The following is a 21544-nucleotide window of genomic DNA, read 5'->3' as shown; positions in this document are numbered from 1 at the left end:
TTAAAGAAATATGTTCATAACCGTGCTAGGCCAGAAGGAAGCATCTCCAAGGGCCATGAAAATGAGGAGGTCATTGAGTTTTGTATTGACTTTATTTCTGACCTTAAGCCGGTTGGTGTTCCTGAATCGCGGCATAAGGGCAGACTAGATGGAAAAGGCACGCTAGGAGGGGAACAAATAATATGTATGGACGGACATTCTCTCACTGAAGCACACTACACAGTTCTACAGAATTCCGCCTTGGTGGCTCCGTATATGGATGAACACAAGAATTTGCTATGCTCCAAACACCAGAAGCGGTCTGATGACTGGATTACACGTGAACAAACCAAGCGTTTTGCCAGCTGGTTGCAGACACGTACCATGCATGACACCTCTATTGAAGATGACCTGTACTTGCTGTCCTAGTTACTATCTTCGAATATAATGACTTTCAAAGGGTACGAGATAAATGGTAATACATTTTACACGATCGCCCAAGATAAGAAGAGTACCAACCAAAACAGTGGTGTCCGCTTTGATGCAGAAACCAAGATGAGAAAGGAAACATATTATGGTTATATACAGGACATATGGGAACTTGACTATCGACGTGGTTTGAAGGTCCCTTTGTTTCGGTGCAAATGGGTCAATATGACACGAGGCGGGGTAACGGAAGACCCGCAGTACGGAATGACAACAGTGGATCTCAACAATCTTGCGTATGCAGACGAACCATTCGTCCTAGCCAATGATGTGGCACAGGTTTTCTATGTGAAGGACATGTCTACCAAGCCAAGAAAAAGAAAAGATAAGGAAGCGAATGCATCGTACGATGAGCCAAAGCGGCACATAGTTCTTTCTGGGAAAAGAAACATCGTGGGAGTGGATGACAAGACAGACATGTCAGAAGATTATGAAAAGTTTGATGAAATTGCTCCATTCACAGTGAATATTGACTCGAGCATCCCGTTAAATGATGAAGATTTTCCATGGTTACGGCGCAAAGGGACACACGCGAAGAAAAAGTTTCACACCCAAAGATCTGGGATGTGATCGGCTTCACTATCATCACTTTTTTCTGTGTTTCACACCCAGGAGGGAATCTCTGTAATAGTTAGGGTAGTTATGTGTTTTGGCATTTGAAACGCGAAGAAATTTTATGTGCAAACAAATTCTTTCATGCCTTTACTGATTTTTAAAGTTAAGTTATTCACAAACTAGTGATTCACACTAATTTCAAATAATTCAAAATTTAAACTATTCATATTTGAAAACTACAGGCACTAACAGAAAGTTTGTAATTTTTTGTACCTAAAGCAAAAATATTCACAAAGAAACTCTAAATACACAAAAAAAACAACTCAAAAATAAATAAAACAAAAAAATAAAAAAGCCCGCCTACTGGGCCAGAGCGGCCTGGATACGACTAGAAACCCAACCTGTTGTTGGGCCAGGATGCAGGCCCGCAAAGGCCCAGTAGGCCCACAGGGCAGCACAGAACATATAGGCCCAGTAGGCCTGCTTTGGAGAGGAGCTCGAGAGAGCTACCGCACGGGGGGTTATAAACCAGTGCGGACGCCCCTCGGCTAGCGAGGTGGGACTAAACTTGCCGCACCGCACCTGCGCCAACGCACCCCCTTTAGTACCGGGTCGTGGCACCAACCGGTACTAAAGGGGGGCCTTTAGTACTGGTTGGAGCCACCAACCGGTACTAAAGGGGGTGCGCTTCCCACCGCTTGGCCTGGCCAAAACAGGCCTTTAGTACCGGTTGGTGGCTCCAACCGGTACTAAAGGTCCATCCTATATAAGAAAACACTTCAAAAATTTCAGTTTCTCATCTGCTTCTTCTCCTCTACCCCGTAGCCCACCGCCCCCGTCTCCATATCCCTCGTCGCCGCCCCCGTCGCCGCCCCGTCCCCGTCGTCCCCGTCGTCACCGCCGCCCCGTCCCGGCCCGTCCCGCGTCGTCCCCGTCCCCGTCGTCGCCGCCCCGTCCCCGTCGTCGCCGCCCCGACCTGTACGTCCCCGTCCCCGTCGTCGCCGCCCCGTCCCTGTCCCCGTCGTCGCCATCCCCATCGTCGCCGCGCCCGTCGCCGTCCCCGTCGCCGCCCCCCGTCGCCTCTCGCCTCGCCGGTGAGCACACACACACATACATTTTTTTAGTTTTTTTGTTATAGAAATAGTTATAAAAATGTTAGACATTTTTTTTACTTATAGAAATAGTTAGTTATATAGCATTGTTAGAAATGTTAGAATTGTTAGAATTTTTCTGTTTTTTAGTTATAGAAATAGTTATAAAAAAGTTAGAATTGTTAGAAATTTTTCTGTTTTTTAGTTATAGAAATAGTTATAAAAAAGTTAGAATTGTTAGAAATTTTTCTGTTTTTTAGTTATAGAAATAGTTATAAAAAAGTTAGAAATTTTTCTTTTTTTAGTTATAGAAATGTTAGAAATGTTATACAAATGTTAGTTATATATATAGAAATGTTATAATTTTTTTTCTGTTTTTTAGTTATAGAAATATTAGAAATGTTATAGAAATGTTAGTTATATAGCATTGTTAGAAATGTTATAGAAATGTTAGTTATATAGAAATGTTAGAAATTTTAGTTATCAAAATCCAATCATTAAAAAAATGTTACTTTTTGCGGGCATATAGCTAGTATTTGTTCTCGACGATGCCTGGCCCGCATCCTCGCCGTCGACCCGTCCGCGACGACATCCAGCTGACCCATGTCCGGGACTGGGCTCCGCCGGGCTGGCACTGGGAGGTGCTGCCTGGAGGGGCGCGCCGCTTGATGAGGAACCCGGCCCCGGGTCCCGTCGTCGACCCTGATCTCGTTTGGTGGCGTTCGCGTGGGCCAGTTTCGGTGCGGAGGGAGCCGGCCCCGCCGGAGGTGGTACGTCGCCGTGTCAGGGAGGAGGACGAGCACGTCCATCGCTACATGGTTGCGTTAGAGGGCGGCGGGTTCTCCAATACCTGGCAGTTTCTTCAGGGATCTCACTTCAGCTATGATCCTGTGAGGGTTCCTTCTCTTTGGGTGTCCACCGCCCGCGCCGCAGGAACCGCGAGTGTCCTAGATTCTTCTGTAGTATTCGATCTTTATTAGCTACCTAGCCAGTGATGTATTCGATATATAATATTCGAGACGATGTATTCGAGATTATATATTATTCGAGACGATGTATTCGAGATTATATATTATTCAAGACGATGTATTTGAGATTATATCTATTATTTGAGACGATGTATTCGAGATTATATCTATTATTTGAGACGATGTAATTTGAATACTAAATTGTTTTATATTTTTTTGGATTAGTTAAATAAAAGCTATGGCGGACAATATCGACAGAGAGGGAGAACAGGCCCTGTTCGATATGATACGCCATCCTCGCGGGCCAGATGATGATCAGAATGAAGAAGATTATGATGGCTCCGAATTTCTAAACAACACCGGGGAGGGTGATATGATATTCGATCGCGACGACCGAATTGATGAAGTCATGAACTATGATTATGATGATGACGAAGAAAATGTTGATCTTGAAACAACAATGACCGGCGAGGTATATATATTTATATAAGCAGGCATCTGGTGATCATCACATGTTTTAAATGACTTGAAGATATATTAACGAATCGATCTTTCTTCTTTCAGCCATCCGGATCGAGCAAATCTTCAGGCAACAGGACGAAACGAGGCTCGAACAAAAAGTTGAAGGAGGGCGTAAAGTACAATATCGAGGCAATCAGACCTAATGGTGAACCATTAGCGCCTAAGAAGATTGCGGACAAGTTCGTTCGTCAGTGCGGAGTTCTTGTGAAGGACCTACTCCCGATCTCCCTTCAAGAATGGAGAGAGCCAGCAAAGCCACGTCCAGATCTTACTTTTGTCGACGACAGACAAAAAGGTCTGCTTTGGGATACTCTCATGGAACATTTCATCCTACCAGATCATTTCACAGAAGCAGATGTGCAGAAAGTCAAGGACGCTTCTCTTAGGAAGATGGCGGTTGCATTCAAGAACCACAAGAATCATGAATAGGACAAGTACGTCAAGGGAGGAAGGAAGACTCCAGTATTCGAGGGAACACTAGAGAAGCAAAGTGCTCATTGGGACGATTTCGTGAAATTCAAGGATTCAGAATTAGCTAAGGAACGGTCGAGAATAAACAAGAAGAATGCCAAAAAAAAGGATAAGTTTCATAAGCTGGGGCCAGGTGGCTACGCGGTGGCAATGCCTAAGTGGGATAAGTTTGAGAAAGAGATGGAGGATGCAGGTGTCACTCCGGTTACTAGGAGCTGGCCCCCCAGGTGCAGGACTTGGTTCTATGCGCATGGGAGGGAGTTGGACCCGAAGACAGGCAAAGTTTCGACGAAGGCATGTCTGAACGGAGCCGACGATGCGCTAATTGTTGCAATAGAAGAGGCTCGAACGGGGGTGTTCCAGCCTAACAGAGAGAACGATGAGTTTATGCGTGCCCTGGGAAATCCTGAACACCCAGGAAGAACACGAGGCAAGGGCGCTATTCCGTGGTATGAGGGGTTTTCGTACTGGAACGCCGACTATAGAACCCGTGCAAGAAGGAAGATTGCGGAGGAGAAGAAGAGGAAGATGGAGGAGGAGCAGAGGAAGCTGGACTATGAATGCCTTCAAGGCCTAGAATCAAAGCACGCGGACTTGGCAGTCAAATTCCAGCGGCAGCAGGAGCAGATCTACTCACTTAGCCAGCAAAGGGGGTCTCAGCAGCTGCAGCGGCAAGCGGATGATCCAGCATTGGATAGCACCGCCCCATCCATGCCGAGAAGCAGCGTGGATTCCGCCCCGGGGGACGCAATGCTGGATAGATACCCCGTGGATGACATCATGGAGAACACTAACTGCGAGCTACACTTCAAAATGAAGAACATATCCATGAAGGTGGCGGGCGCCGTTGCTTTTACAAATCCCCCCGAGGGAACCTTCCACTGCAACCCGATTCCAACGGGCTATGCTCGTGTCTTGGTTGATGAGGTGGTGGACCCATATTCGGGGCTACAGCTTGACATTCCTGGAGGTGACGACGAGCACACATTGGGAGAGGCCATACATCGTGTCATCCTATGGAGAAAGGATTGCATCGTCTTTCGAAGGCCACCGACACCGCGTCACCCAACTCCTCGTCGAAGTCCGCCACCGAGTCAGCAGACTCCCGCTCCTCCAAGTCAACCAACGCGTGAGGCCACTCCTCCTCCTCCAAGTCCGGCAAAGTGTCCGGCCACTCCTCCTCCAAGTCCGACACAGCATCAGACGTCCACTCCTCCTCCAAGTCCGGCACAACTTCAGGCCACTCCTCCTCCAAGTCCGGCACAGCTTCAGGCCACTCCTCGTCCAACTCAGCCCCGTCAGCCGTCTCCGCCGCCTCAGCAATCGCAGAAGAGACACCCCGCAGCTATGGTGCATAGCGGTATGAGTCGAGGTAGTACAGGAACTACAGGCGGAGGCAAGCAATATAAATATGGTCCAAGCCTCACCGATCTTCCTCAGAGGGCTTACGACAGGACCGAGGAGCAAACCAATGCCATAGTGCGGGCAGAAGTGGACGCCCATTTTGTGAAGGAAATATGCCCTAGAGGCAATAATAAAGTTATTATTTATTTCCTTAAATCATGATAAGTGTTTATTATTCATGCTAGAATTGTATTAACCGGAAACATAATACATGTGTGAATACATAGACAAACAGAGTGTCACTAGTATGCCTCTACTAGACTAGCTCGTTAATCGAAGATGGTTATGTTTCCTAACCATAAAAAAAGAGTTGTTATTTGATTAATGAGGTCACATCATTAGTTGAATGATCTGATTGACATGACCCATTCCATTAGCTTAGCACCCGATCGTTTAGTATGTTGCTATTGCTTTCTTCATGACTTATACATGTTCCTATGACTATGAGATTATGCAACTCCCGTTTATCGGAGGAACACTTTGGGTACTACCAAACGTCACAACGTAACTGGGTGATTATAAAGGAGTACTACAGGTGGCTCCAAAGGTAGATGTTGGGTTGGCGTATTTCGAGATTAGGATTTGTCACTCCGATTGTCGGAGAGGTATCTCTAGGCCCTCTCGGTAATGCACATCACATAAGCCTTGCAAGCACTGCAACTAATATGTTAGTTGTTAGATGATGTATTATGGAACGAGTAAAGAGACTTGCCAGTAACGAGATTGAACTAGGTATTGGATACCGACGATCGAATCTCGGGCAAGTAACATACCGATGACAAAGGGGACAACGTATGTTGTTATGCGGTCTGACCGATAAAGATCTTTGTAGAATATGTAGGAGCCAATATGGGCATCCAGGTCCCGCTATTGGTTATTGACCGGAGACGTGTCTCGGTCATGTCTACATTGTTCTCGAACCGTAGGGTCCGCACGCTTAACGTTACGATGACAGTTATTATGAGTTTATGCATTTTGATGCACCGAAGGTTGTTCGGAGTCCCGGATGTGATCACGGACATGACGAGGAGTCTCGAAATGGTCGAGACATAAAGATTGATATATTGGAAGCCTATATTTGGACATCGGAAGTGTTTCGGGTGAAATTGGGATTTTACCGGATTACCGGGAGGTTACCGGAACCCCCCGGGAGCCATATGGGCCATCATGGGCCTTAGTGGAAAGGAGAAAAGGGGCAGCCCATAGCTGGCCGCGCGCCCCCCTTCCCTTAGTCCTATTAGGACTAGGAGAAGGGGCCGGCCCCCCTCTCTCTCTCTCCCCTTTGGGAAAACCTAGTCCAACTAGGATTGGAGGGGGGAGTCCTACTCCCGGTAGGAGTAGGACTCCTCCTGCGCCCTCTCCCTGGCCGGCGCCCCTCTTCCCCTTGGCTCCTTTATATACGGAGGCAGGGGGCACCTCTAGACACACAAGTTGATCCTTGGTGATCGTTCCTTAGCCGTGTGCGGTGCCCCCTGCCACCAAATTCCACCTCGGTCATATCGTTGTAGTGCTTAGGCGAAGCCCTGCGTCGGTAGAACATCAAGATCGTCATCACGCCGTCGTGCTGATGGAACTCTTCCTCGACGCTTTGCTGGATCGGAGCCCGAGGATCGTCATCGAGCTGAACGTGTGCTAAGAACTCGGAGGTGCCGGAGTAACGGTGCTTGGATCGGTCGGATCGGGAAGAAGACGTACGACTACTTCCTCCACGTTGTGTCAACGCTTCCGTTGCAATCTACAAGGGTACATAGATCATACTCTCCCCTCGTTGCTATGCATCACCATGATCTTGCGTGTGCGTAGGAAATTTTTTTAAATTACTACGTTCCCCAACAGTGGTATCAGAGCCAGGTTTTATGGTTTGATGTTATTTGCACGAGTAGAACACAAGTGAGTTGTGGACGATATAAGTCATACTTCCTACCAGCATGTCATACTTTGGTTCAGCGGTATTGTTGGACGAGACGACCCGGACCAACCTTACGCGTACGCTTACGCGAGACCGGTTCCCTCGACGTGCTTTGCACATAGATGGCTTGCGGGCGACTGTCTCTCCTACTTTAGTTGAACCGAGTGTGGCTACGCCCGGTCCTTGAGAAGGTTAAAACGGAGTCTATTTGACAAACTATCGTTGTGGTTTTGATGCGTAGGTAAGATGAGTTCTTGCTTAAAGCCCGTAGCAGCCACGTAAAAACTTGCAACAACAAAGTAGAGGACGTCTAACTTGTTTTTGCAGGGCATGTTGTGATGTGATATGGTCAAGGCATGATGCTGAATTTTATTGTATGAGATGATCATGTTTTGTAACCAAGTTATCGGCAACTGGCAGGAGCCATATGGTTGTCGCTTTATTGTATGCAATGCAATCGCGATGTAATGCTTTACTTTATTACTAAGCGGTAGTGATAGTCGTGGAAGCATAAGATTGGCGAGACGACAACGATGCTACGATGGAGATCAAGGTGTCACGCCGGTGACGATGGTGATCATGACGGTGCTTCGGAGATGGAGATCACAAGCACAAGATGATGATGGCCATATCATATCACTTATATTGATTGCATGTGATGTTTATCTTTTATGCATCTTATCTTGCTTTGATTGACGGTAGCATTATAAGATGATCTCTCACTAAAATTATCAAGTAGTGTTCTCCCTGAGTATGCACCGTTGCAAAAGTTCTTCGTGCTGAGACACCACGTGATGATCGGGTGTGATAGGCTCTGCGTTCAAATACAACGGGTGCAAAACAGTTGCACACGCGGAATACTCAGGTTATACTTGACGAGCCAAGCATATACAGATATGGCCTCGGACACAGAGACCGAAAGGTCGAGCGTGAATCATATAGTAGATATGATCAACATAACGATGTTCACCATTGAAAAGTACTCCATATCACGTGATGATCGGTTATGGTTTAGTTGATATGGATCACGTGATCACTTAGAGGATTAGAGGGATGTCTATCTAAGTGGGAGTTCTTAAGTAATTTGATTAACTGAACTTAAACTTATCATGAACTTAGTACCTGATAGTATCTTGCTTGTTTATCTTGATTGTAGATAGATGGCTCGTGCTGTTGTTCCGTTGAATTTTAATGCGTTCCTTGAGAAAGCAAAGTTGAAAGATGATGGTAGCAATTACACGGACTGGGTCCGTAACTTGAGGATTATCCTCATTGCTGCACAAAAGAATTACGTCCTGGAAGCACCGCTGGGTGCCAGGCCTGCTGCTGGAGCAACACCAGATGTTATGAACGTCTGGCAGAGCAAAGCTGATGACTACTCGATAGTTCAGTGTGCCATGCTTTACGGCTTAGAATCGGGACTTCAACGACGTTTTGAACGTCATGGAGCATATGAGATGTTCCAGGAGTTGAAGTTAATATTTCAAGCAAATGCCCGGATTGAGAGATATTAAGTCTCCAATAAGTTCTATAGCTGCAAGATGGAGGAGAACAGTTCTGTCAGTGAGCATATACTCAAAATGTATGGGTATAATAATCACTTGATTCAATTGGGAGTTAATCTTCCGGATGATTGCGTCATTGACAGAATTCTCCAATCACTGCCACCAAGCTACAAGAGCTTCGTGATGAACTATAATATGCAAGGGATGAATAAGACTATTCCCGAGCTCTTCGCAATGCTGAAAGCTGCGGAGGTAGAAATCAAGAAGGAGCATCAAGTGTTGATGGTTAACAAAACCACTAGTTTCAAGAAAAAGGGCAAAGGGAAGAAGAAGGGGAACTTCAAGAAGAACGGCAAGCAAGTTGCTGCTCAAGAGAAGAAACCCAAGTCTGGACCTAAGCCTGAAACTGAGTGCTTCTACTGCAAGCAGACTGGTCACTGGAAGCGGAACTGCCCCAAGTATTTGGCGGATAAGAAGGATGGCAAGGTGAACAAAGGTATATGTGATATACATGTTATTGATGTGTACCTTACTAATGCTCGAAGTAGCACCTGGGTATTTGATACTGGTTCTGTTGCTAATATTTGCAACTCGAAATAGGGACTACAGAATAAGCGGACACTAGCAAAGGACGAGGTGACGATGCGCGTGGGAAACGGTTCCAAAGTCGATGTGACCGCGGTCGGCACGCTACCTCTACATCTACCTTCGGGATTAATATTAGACCTAAATAATTGTTATTTGGTGCCAGCGTTGAGCATGAACATTATATCTGGATCTTGTTTAATGCGAGACGGTTATTCATTTAAATCAGAGAATAATGGTTGTTCTATTTATATGAGTAATATCTTTTATGGTCATGCACCTTTGAAGAGTGGTCTATTTTTGATGAATCTCGATAGTAGTGACACACATATTCATAATGTTGAAGCCAAAAGATGCAGAGTTGATAATGAAAGTGCAACTTATTTGTGGCACTGTCGTTTAGGTCATATCGGTGTAAAGCGCATGAAGAAACTCCATACTGATGGACTTTTGGAACCACTTGATTATGAATCACTTGGTACTTGCGAACCGTGCCTCATGGGCAAGATGACTAAAACACCGTTCTCCGGTACTATGGAGAGAGCAACAGATTTATTGGAAATCATACATACCGATGTATGTGGTCCGATGAATATTGAGGCTCGCGGCGGATATCGTTATTTTCTCACCTTCACAGATGACTTAAGCAGATATGGGTATATCTACTTAATGAAACACAAGTCTGGAACATTTGAAAAGTTCAAAGAATTTCAGAGTGAAGTTGAAAATTATCGTAATAAGAAAATAAAGTTTTTACGATCTGATCATGGAGGAGAATATTTGAGTTACGAGTTTGGTGTACATTTGAAAAATTGTGGAATAGTTTCGCAACTCACGCCACCCGGAACACCACAACGTAATGGTGTGTCCGAACGTCGTAATCGTACTTTACTAGATATGGTGCGATCTATGATGTCTCTTACTGATTTACCGCTATCGTTTGGGGATACGCTCTAGAGACAGCCGCATTCACGTTAAATAGGGCACCATCAAAATCCGTTGAGACGACACCTTATGAACTATGGTTTGGCAAGAAACCAAAGTTGTCGTTTCTTAAAGTTTGGGGCTGCGATGCTTATGTGAAAAAGCTTCAACCTGATAAGCTCGAACCCAAATCGGAGAAATGTGTCTTCATAGGATATCCAAAGGAAACTATTGGATACACCTTCTATCACAGATCCGAAGGCAAGACTTTTGTTGCTAAGTTCGGAAACTTTCTAGAGAAGGAGTTTCTCTCGAAAGAAGTGAGTGGGAGGAAAGTAGAACTTGACGAGGTAACTGTACCTACTCCCTTATTGGAAAGTAGTACATCACAGAAAACTGTTTCTGAGACACCTACACCAATAAGTGAGGAAGCTAATGATGATGATCATGAAACTTTAGATCAAGATACTACTGAACCTCGTAGATCAACCAGAGTAAGATTCGCACCAGAGTGGTACGGTAATCCTGTTCTGGAGGTCATGCTACTAGATCATGATGAACCTACGAACTATGAAGAAGCGATGGTGAGCCCAGATTCCGCAAAGTGGCTTGAAGCCATGAAATCTGAGATGGGATCCATGTATGAGAACAAAGTATGGACTTTGATTGACTTGCCCGATGATCGGCAAGCAATTGAGAATAAATGGATCTTTAAGAAGAAGACTGACGCTGATGGTAATGTTACTGTCTACAAAGCTCGACTTGTCGCAAAAGGTTTTCGACAAGTTCAAGGGATTGACTACGATGAGACTTTCTCACCCGTAGCGATGCTTAAGTCTTTCCGAAGCATGTTAGCAATTGCCGCATTTTATGATTATGAAATTTGGCAGATGGATGTCAAAACTGCATTCCTGAAAGGATTTCTGGAAGAAGAGTTGTATATGATGCAACCAGAAGGTTTTGTCGATCCAAAGGGAGCTAACAAAGTGTGCAAGCTCCAGCGATCCATTTATGGACTGGTGCAAGCCTCTCGAAGTTGGAATAAATGCTTTGATAGTGTGATCAAAGCATTTGGTTTTATACAGACTTTCGGAGAAGCCTGTATTTACAAGAAAGTGAGTGGGAGCTCTGTAGCATTTCTGATATTATATGTGGATGACATATTACTGATTGGAAATGATATAGAATTTCTAGATAGCATAAAGGGATACTTGAATAAAAGTTTTTCAATGAAAGACCTCGGTGAAGCTGCTTACATATTAGGCATAAAGATCTATAGAGATAGATCAAGACGCTTAATTGGACTTTCACAAAGCACATACCTTGACAAAATTTTGAAGAAGTTCAAAATGGATCAAGCAAAGAAAGGGTTCTTGCCTGTGTTACAAGGTGTGAGATTGAGTAAGACTCAAAGCCCGACCACTGCAGAAGATAGAGAGAAAATGAAAGATGTTCCCTATGCTTCAGCCATAGGCTCTATCATGTATGCAATGCTGTGTACCAGACCTGATGTGTGCCTTGCTATAAGTTTAGCAGGGAGGTACCAAAGTAATCCAGGAGTGGATCACTGGACAGCGGTCAAGAACATCCTGAAATACCTGAAAAGGACTAAGGATATGTTTCTCGTATATGGAGGTGACAAAGAGCTCACCGTAAGAGGTTACGTTGATGCAAGCTTTGACACTGATCCGGACGATTCTAAATTGCAAACCGGATACGTGTTTACATTAAACGGTGGAGCTGTCAGTTGGTGCAGTTCTAAACAAAGCGTCGTAGCGGGATCTACATGTGAAGCGGAGTACATAGCTGCTTCGGAAGTAGCGAACGAAGGAGTCTGGATGAAGGAGTTCATATCTGATCTAGGTGTCATACCTAGTGCATCGGGTCCAATGAAAATCTTTTGTGACAATACTGGTGCAATTGCCTTGGCAAAGGAATCCAGATTTCACAAAAGGACCAAACACATCAAGAGACGCTTCAACTCCATCCGGGATCTAGTCCAGGTGGGAGACATAGAGATTTGCAAGATACATACGGATCTGAATGTTGCAGACCCGTTGACTAAGCCTCTTCCACGAGCAAAACATGATCAGCACCAAAGCTCCGTGGGTGTTAGAATCATTACTGTGTAATCTAGATTATTGACTCTAGTGCAAGTGGGAGACTGAAGGAAATATGCCCTAGAGGCAATAATAAAGTTATTATTTATTTCCTTAAATCATGATAAGTGTTTATTATTCATGCTAGAATTGTATTAACCGGAAACATAATACATGTGTGAATACATAGACAAACAGAGTGTCACTAGTATGCCTCTACTAGACTAGCTCGTTAATCGAAGATGGTTATGTTTCCTAACCATAAAAAAAGAGTTGTTATTTGATTAATGAGGTCACATCATTAGTTGAATGATCTGATTGACATGACCCATTCCATTAGCTTAGCACCCGATCGTTTAGTATGTTGCTATTGCTTTCTTCATGACTTATACATGTTCCTATGACTATGAGATTATGCAACTCCCGTTTATCGGAGGAACACTTTGGGTACTACCAAACGTCACAACGTAACTGGGTGATTATAAAGGAGTACTACAGGTGGCTCCAAAGGTAGATGTTGGGTTGGCGTATTTCGAGATTAGGATTTGTCACTCCGATTGTCGGAGAGGTATCTCTGGGCCCTCTCGGTAATGCACATCACATAAGCCTTGCAAGCACTGCAACTAATATGTTAGTTGTTAGATGATGTATTACGGAACGAGTAAAGAGACTTGCCAGTAACGAGATTGAACTAGGTATTGGATACCGATGATCGAATCTCGGGCAAGTAACATACCGATGACAAAGGGAACAACGTATGTTGTTATGCGGTCTGACCGATAAAGATCTTCGTAGAATATGTAGGAGCCAATATGGGCATCCAGGTCCCGCTATTGGTTATTGACCGGAGACGTGTCTCGGTCATGTCTACATTGTTCTCGAACCGTAGGGTCCGCACGCTTAACGTTACGATGACAGTTATTATGAGTTTATGCATTTTGATGTACCGAAGGTTGTTCGGAGTCCCGGATGTGATCACGGACATGACGAGGAGTCTCGAAATGGTCGAGACATAAAGATTGATATATTGGAAGCCTATATTTGGACATCGGAAGTGTTTCGGGTGAAATCGGGATTTTACCGGATTACCGGGAGGTTACCGGAACCCCCCGGGAACCATATGGGCCATCATGGGCCTTAGTGGAAAGGAGAAAAGGGGCAGCCCATAGCTGGCCGCGCGCCCCCCTTCCCTTAGTCCTATTAGGACTAGGAGAAGGGGCCGGCCCCCCCTCTCTCTCTCCCCTTTGGGAAAACCTAGTCCAACTAGGATTGGAGGGGGGAGTCCTACTCCCGGTAGGAATATGACTCCTCCTGCGCCCTCTCCCTGGCCGGTGCCCCTCTTCCCCTTGGCTCCTTTATATACGGAGGCAGGGGGCACCTCTAGACACACAAGTTGATCCTTGGTGATCGTTCCTTAGCCGTGTGCGGTGCCCCCTGCCACCAAATTCCACCTCGGTCATATCGTTGTAGTGCTTAGGCGAAGCCCTGCGTCGGTAGAACATCAAGATCGTCATCACGCCGTCGTGCTGACGGAACTCTTCCTCGACGCTTTGCTGGATCGGAGCCCGAGGATCGTCATCGAGCTGAACGTGTGCTAAGAACTCGGAGGTGCCGGAGTAACGGTGCTTGGATCGGTCGGATCGGGAAGAAGACGTACGACTACTTCCTCCACGTTGTGTCAACGCTTCCGTTGCAATCTACAAGGGTACGTAGATCATACTCTCCCCTCGTTGCTATGCATCACCATGATCTTGCGTGTGCGTAGGAAATTTTTTGAAATTACTACGTTCCCCAACATTTTGGACCGAAACCGCCACCGCCGCCAAGGGAGAAAGTGCCTGAGGAAAAGATTGACCACTTCATTCGTATGGCTCAACCACCAGCTCCCAAGCCTGTTGACACAGACTATGAGCGCCACATCAGGAAGTTAAATCGAGCATGTCTACAGAAGGAGGCGAGCTCGAGCTCGAGCAAACAACAAGCAGCTGTCAAAAAATGCGGGAAAACCGTTCCCCAGCTGGGAGAACAGGCGGCGCAATCGATCCCCTCGCTTGTTGTGCCAACAACACGTGAGAGTACGCGCGCCCAATATTATTGTGGGCAAACAGTTTACATTCCCGAGGTGGGCAATTTGGTAATAACCAAGGAGCATATAACGCAGGCTGAAATTCTCAACATCACTGTTGGACAACTCCTCGAGATCGAGCCCATGCCTGTTCTTAGAGAGGAGGAAATAAAATGGAAATATGTCCGGGGCGAACCTTTGGTCAAGCCAGATGAGGTCAAGAAGCTCCCAACGAGAATGTATGAATTGCATCAATGGTACATGGACATTACCAAGAGATCCAATCAAGAGTCCCTCATGGTGGAAGTCAAGAAGAATCATTACTACCATCAGAAAGCTGTGGCCGTTGAGTATAATGAACTGTTTCAGTTATACAATCAAGACGCACTCAACAAATCTATCGTCAGTTGCTATTGTTTGTAAGTGATTTCTTTCTGTAATTTAAGTCTCAAGCTAGCTGTAGTGATCCTTTTGATCAATCATTACCTGTAATTATCCTCACTATATTCTTTTCTGTGGTATTATGCAGGATGAAGATGTATGAAATGAAAAAAAGGTGGACGCTATGGCATTGGGTTCATTGACCCAAACACCGTTAATGAATACACATGGAAAATAGATGCATATCATGAAAAGCATGTAGAGGACAACATGCTAGAGTTCTTGAAGGGCCTCAAATACAATAAAGATATACTACTTCCTTACAACTTCCAGTGAGTCACACTGTCTTGTACTACAAATTCTCTGTTTTTGCCTACTAGCTAGCTACATGTTTTTCCTTACATATGCCCGCTTAATTAAGACATCCAAACGTGTGTGCATGCAGATTTCATTGGATCTTGTGTATCATTAAAGTTGACGCCGGAACAGTTGAAGTACTCGACTCACTACTTAAAAAACAAAGTGACTACACCATCTTGTTTGGGATAGTCAACAGGTAATTTCAATCATTATTAACTATATATCTCGGCCTATTTAATAATTCATCATTTCCTGATATGAACTATTTAATAACCCATTTATTCATTTTCTTTGTTGGCGGGCAAGGCTTGGGCAAGGTTCATCAGCGTCACTCCAGGCGAATGGAAAGAAAGACTGAAATGGTTTCGACCCAAGGTAAGTAATTAAGTAGTACTAGCTAGCTAGCTAGCTGCCATCTCTTTAATTATCATGCTTGATTAATTATTATCTGATTAAATTCCATTCTCGTAAAGGCCCTGAAGCAGGCGTCGGGACTGATCTGTGTGCATACTAAGTTTGCGAGAACATTCGCATGATGACGTCCGAAAGGAGCAGATCTCAAAGACAGGAATGGGTATGTTTGTCAGAACACTATTCATAATTTTTACACCATTATCGATATGTAGTCACACAACTAATACATATGCATATTGATCTCCTTCTTAACAGTTCACAGAGGTGCGGGAGAAGCTCCTACCAACGGAGCGCGTAGAAGCACTTCAAGAGGAAATAGCGGGATTTTTACTCGACCAGGTCATAGATCCGAAGGGAGAATACCATCACCCGCTACCGCCCCCATGAACCACTTCCAATTGTCATCGTGTTCCGAAGGCACCAATTAGGCTAATGCCACTGGCTCCGAAGGCAACATTGTAGAAGAAATTATATATATATATATATATATATATATATATATATATATATATATATATATATATACATACATGTGTGTATGTGTGAATTAATATGGTGGTTTGTGAGACATTTGATGATATATATATGATCGGTTCCACTAGAAATTCTATTTATATAATATGCATAACGTGTACAATGTGTAGTATCGTAAAATACCAGCAAGCAAAAAAGAATTAAATGGAAAACATAAAATTAAATGAAAAAGAAATCATAAACCCAACCCCCCCCCCCCAACTTTTTAATACCGGTTGGTGTCACCAACCGGTACTAAAGGGCTCCCTGCCCCTGGAGCTGGCTCGTGCCACGTGGTGGCCTTACGAACCGGTGCTATTGCCCGGTTCTGCACTAGTGGAGCTAGATTGGTTGTATGAAATCATGAGATATTGGTACTAGTTATTACAATGGATACTTCATAAACCTTTTGAACACAGTACAGACGCAAGCGCTCATACATACGTGCATACACTCACCCCTATAAACGCACACACGCACACCCTATCCCTAAACCTAACTTAGCCATTAAGCACTTGTAGAAGATCGAGACAAACAGCTAACGACTCGGATTGATTGATATGTTCCGCTTTAATATACTTAATTTGATTTTCTTAGGACTACTATGATCATTCATACCCACTATTTGTTTGGCCTATGATCATGTGCTCTGCCTTGCTATGTCTTCTGTCTTGATCCATACGAATTATAAAGGGGGAAGGCTGGTAACTAACGCAAACTGTGCATGTTGGTGGAACAATTGTGCTGCTGTGTTAAAGCTTTTCGTTTTGAGCAACTTGGACAAGGGAGGCCCCTACTTAAATTCATTAGCAAAACAAAGCCGGGTGGCCTTGGGAGAGTACAACAGAGGTTTAAAGAGGAAAAAATAGGGAACATAAGCCCAAACGAAGGTGAAAATATGCTTGGTCCTTCCTCCATGGTCCTAACAGAGGTTTAATACATGTTTGTGCTTTGTCGTCGACAGCTTCATCATCTCCCTGCATTGCTTTGCTACAACTAAAGGGGCAAAGGTCACTGTCCAGGATTTGTTGCTTGAGAAGAATTACTATAACTTCAGTTTCTCTCTGACAATAAGCCAGGTGAAGATTTTCTCCTTCTCAGGTGCCACACAATTACAAATTGCGGAATCCCTCCCCAGCTGGACACTTGCACAATATCTTTATGCACCAATCAGATCCCTAGCCTCTTGGTGCCACACTTTGAACAGAACTTGGATGTTGCCCTTGAATATGGGGAACCACACTCATCACAAAACTGTGCAAGGCTGATTGGCTGAAAAACAAAATAACTCATCAGGATGATGAAATTAGTAAGTATACCAACAGGGCACTTGTATTTTAGGTTGCTATGTTTGTTGGTGGTTTGAAGAATATGGCCGACAAGATGACTTAAAATTATAGTGGATGATTTATAAATAATAATAATGATAAAGTGTTTCATACTACATTTCCCATGTAACTTTGCAAATACTAAATGAAGAGGATCACTCACAAGAATCTTCACGTGTGCTTCAAGATGACCTTGTCAAGCTTGCAAGGAAGAATGATGTGGAGATAGAATAGACTGGTGCTGCTGGAGGTTATCTGACAGATGCGAGGCTGATGTGGATGGATCAACAGTAGGAAATTGAGCACTAGCTTGATTTTGCTGCATAGTGCCATGCTCTGCTTGATCGGGAGAGTGCAAATTAGTTTCACTTTCTGTCTGTTCAATGTATGCCTTTGTTGATGACTGCTGCTGACTTTGCAACTGCAAGAGAACAAGCTATATTAGTGTCAGACAACTAAACAGGTAGATGAACCAAACACAATCTTATTTATCGGATGTCCCCGAAGGGACAAAAAACAATGTTATATATAAAGGAGAGAAGTGCAGGACAAGTCGCTGTGAATTGGGGGTGTTGTCACTATTCATTAACATATATCAAAAACTAAAGTTACCTCACTCGGCACATCAAAATGAATTTCTGACCCGGGGCTGCGACCACTGTATATTGCCTTCATAATTGCATCTTTTGCTTTTTTCACCATCTCAAGATTGGCACTGAAACATACTATTTCAACACGTATGTGCTTTAGGGAAGAAAGGTTCCCTAATCCGAAATCAAAACCATGATTTAAATCTTCGGTACGTGATGCTTGAAACGAAAGATCAAGCCTTTTAAGGCTGAGCATAGCTCCTGGTCCAAATATCCTCCCTGCAGCATTAGTGGCAAAGTGCAAGCTTGTTAACTTTGGGAACCCATCATTGAAGTTGCCTTTTGGGGCTTGCTTTGATTTCAGGGAGAGGGCAAGAAGGTTCGGAAATTTCCCAAGGATATTAATGATCTCTTGTGATAGCTTGTAGACCTCGATAGATAAACACGAGAGATTCTCAAGTGAGCAAATCCATCCTGGCAATGAAAGGAATGAGCTGTGCCTTATCTCAAGCTTTTGGAGGCTTCGAGGGGCCTGTTCAGCCTTCCACTCTTCAAAGATATGTAGGGAGCAGCAAGTAAAAATAGATAGGCTCTTCATCTTTTGCATGCTTGGGGAGCCTAGATAACTGAGCAGTGCATCATTATAACCATCATCCCATGACCATATGACAATTCTAAGAATCTTCAAGTTGGTCAGGCCGCTTAGCTCTCTCAGCAACTCTGCGTTACTGATATTCATGTCTCCTAGCTCTTGCAAAGCTTCCATTTTCCCAATCCCATGAGGCATCTTGGTGTGTCTATTAACACGCAGACATTTCAATTTCCTAGCCTGAACAATAGTCGCAGGCAATTCTTTCACACCACTTGCACTTAAATCCAGGGTTTCCAAATATTTTAGATAGCCAATATGTTTCGGGATGTCAGTGATATGATCACCTCCTATCACCAGATATCTCAAAAGAAGCAAACTCTTGATACACTTGAGATGGTCATTCTGCAATGAACTACAGCCCCCTAACTCCAAGACACGTAAATTCACAAAATTTGAGAGCAATGACATCACATTACCACCACCGCTTTCACCGTCCAACAAATTGGCACCATCAGAGGCAATAAGAGACCTCACATTGGATATTTGGTCTTCTGGCAGGTTTGCATTGTGCCCCTGGCCCTGGATGGCTAGCCGGCCAACCATTTGTGGCAAAGGTTGGCCTTCCCACTTATTTAATATGGTAACCGAGTTTTCTTCCGCTGACAATGTGGCGATCAACTCATGCCCCATGGTGTTCACACGGCAAGATAGAGCCTTGCCATCTGCATCAACCTCAACTGCTTCAATTAACTTTCTCTCCATGAGCTCACTGACATTTTCCTCTCCTTGTTGCTGCAGAGTCACATTGGCTTTTTCAGGAATATAACCCTCAGCAATCCAACCTGATACTAAGCGGTCCACTCTGATCTCATAACCCTTCTGAAACATGCTTAAATATAACAAGCAAGATTTGAGATGCTCAGGTACACCGGTGTAAGAGAGATGTCTGCTTCTCATAGCATTCGGATTTTCTAAATAATTATGCCAGTCTTCCTTTGTCTTGCCTGCTAGCAAGTTGGCTGCATTTATGATGGATGATGGTATACCACTGCATTTTTCTAAAATCTTTTCAGATATGTCTACCAAATCAGGAGGACAGTTGTCTCCTGCACCAAATAATCTTCTGTAGAATAATTGTTTAGAGGAATCTTCTGAAAGAGGTCTTAATCAATAAATCTTAACACCAGCGTAACGGGCGACGGAAACTTTGTGGCTTGTCATCAGGACTGCACTGCCTTTGCTATTGTCAATCAAAGCACGCTTGATAGTTTCACGTGCTTTAATATCCCACAAATCTTCAAGTACAATGAAGTACCTAACAGAATAATGTGTCTGAAAGTTAAAAATCATATATATGATGATATATATACTATATTGAAAATGTGGCTTGAGTGTGAAAGAGTTGAGCTGAGAACCACACAAGATTGCCAATGTAAAATTTTCCATTAGTAATCGTAATAACCCACTTTTGAGGTGTTCTCTCTATAAAATATGCAAGTATGTACTTGACAGAAACTACGGATTATTCTTTGTGGACAAAAATTGATGGATTATTAGTGGGTTATATCACTAACGATAACCTCTTTAGGTTGAGCTACTTTGGTTTAGTTGTGTGCTTGGTTATCCTATTTTGTCGAATAATTTGTGAAGGGACAAGTCGACAACTAGTGTAATCCATAACACATATCAGATGAAGTCCATGCTAAATCTGGATGAACAATTGCACACATGAGGTTAAATTTCCAAATTGAGCTACCACGTACTATTTGGAGGAAGTGTCAACTTGTGGATGCATGATTTATGAAGTGTAAAAATGTTTGCGATAATAATACCTCTTATTGTTGAGGGCTTTCCGGATCTCGGCGACGGTTTCTTCCACACTGAGTAACCCAAAACTGGCATAATCTTGTATGCTTATCTGACAGAGGATTGTCCACAAAACATGTTTGATGTCAGGCTCCTGAGACACAGTGACCCAAGCTGAACACTCGAATTGCGAGTTAACTTGTTGGTACACCCGGTTCACAAGTGTTGTCTTGCCCACGCCTGCAGACCCAAGAATTGAAGCAATCTTGAGCTGCCCCTCCCCCTCCTCCACTGCCAGGATCTTGCTGACTAGCACCTCCACTCGGCCATCGAGGTCAACAAGCTCGTTCACTGGGCCGTCATGGTCGTTGGCAACCATGGCACTGGCATTCCCAGATCTCGGACTTGGAGCAGCGCCTGCAGTGTTGGACCAATCGAGATGCTGATTTACCAACTCCGTGATACGGTCCCTGTACCTCTGGGTCTCCACCTCCTTGGCGAATTGACGGGAAGCATTGGCAATGGCCCACTTGAATCTGACCTCGCCGATGAGTTCGTGGAGGTCGGCGGCCGGCGGATCGGCCGCCTTGAGCCGACGAGCCAGGAACTTGTCGACGACGTGCTCGATGCAGTAGCTCAGGGCCCTCGCTTGCCTGAGCCAGTCCTTGATTTGCGCCTTGAGCTGATCCGCCGGCTCATCTTCCACCTCGCGGAAGGCGAGCTGGATCTCGGTCAGCTTCTCTTTCAGAAAAATCAATTCTTTCCTCGCTTTCTTCCGCAGCTTGCCGCGGCAGAGCAGCAGCAGATCCTCCAGCTTTGGGAGCAGGCTGTCGATTGCGCCCGATGCCGGATCCATAACGAAGATTTTCCCCTTTCTTTCTCGGAGATTCGATCTGGTTAGCTAGTTTCTACAGCAGTACGGTACTTGGAGTGGATGATGATTCCTTTTCTTGGAGATACTGGTGGTAGTGGATTGTTTTCGTGTTCTTTTGCAATA

The 21544-nt window shown here is 44.4% G+C and overlaps 2 protein-coding genes across 2 annotated transcripts in view; both read right to left on the bottom strand.

Annotated features, from left to right (window-relative positions):
- LOC147962855 (disease resistance protein PIK6-NP-like) overlaps window positions 1–19629 on the bottom strand; it is a 26548-nt gene extending 6919 nt beyond the window's left edge. The window contains exons 1-2 of the mRNA XM_087534329.1: window positions 18172–19629; window positions 17929–17980 (exon numbers count right to left, since the gene is read on the bottom strand). Coding sequence (XP_087390455.1) covers window positions 17929–17980; window positions 18172–19629 — 1510 coding nt within the window. The remainder of the gene's footprint in view (window positions 1–17928; window positions 17981–18171) is intronic.
- LOC125524924 (disease resistance protein RGA5) lies at window positions 17017–21544 on the bottom strand. The gene is made up of 4 exons (XM_048689949.2): window positions 20574–21544; window positions 18172–20056; window positions 17723–17980; window positions 17017–17503 (listed from the first exon to the last, which is right to left on the bottom strand). The coding sequence occupies exons 1-2, from the start codon at window positions 21401–21403 to the stop codon at window positions 19909–19911; spliced, it is 978 nt and encodes a 325-aa protein (XP_048545906.2). The 5' UTR covers window positions 21404–21544; the 3' UTR covers window positions 17017–17503; window positions 17723–17980; window positions 18172–19908.

This window comes from Triticum urartu, chromosome 7A (genome assembly GCF_056163025.1).
Source record: "Triticum urartu cultivar PI428250 chromosome 7A, HENAU_Tu73, whole genome shotgun sequence".
Taxonomy (NCBI): domain Eukaryota; kingdom Viridiplantae; phylum Streptophyta; class Magnoliopsida; order Poales; family Poaceae; genus Triticum; species Triticum urartu.
This window is presented reverse-complemented; position numbering and strand designations above follow the sequence as displayed.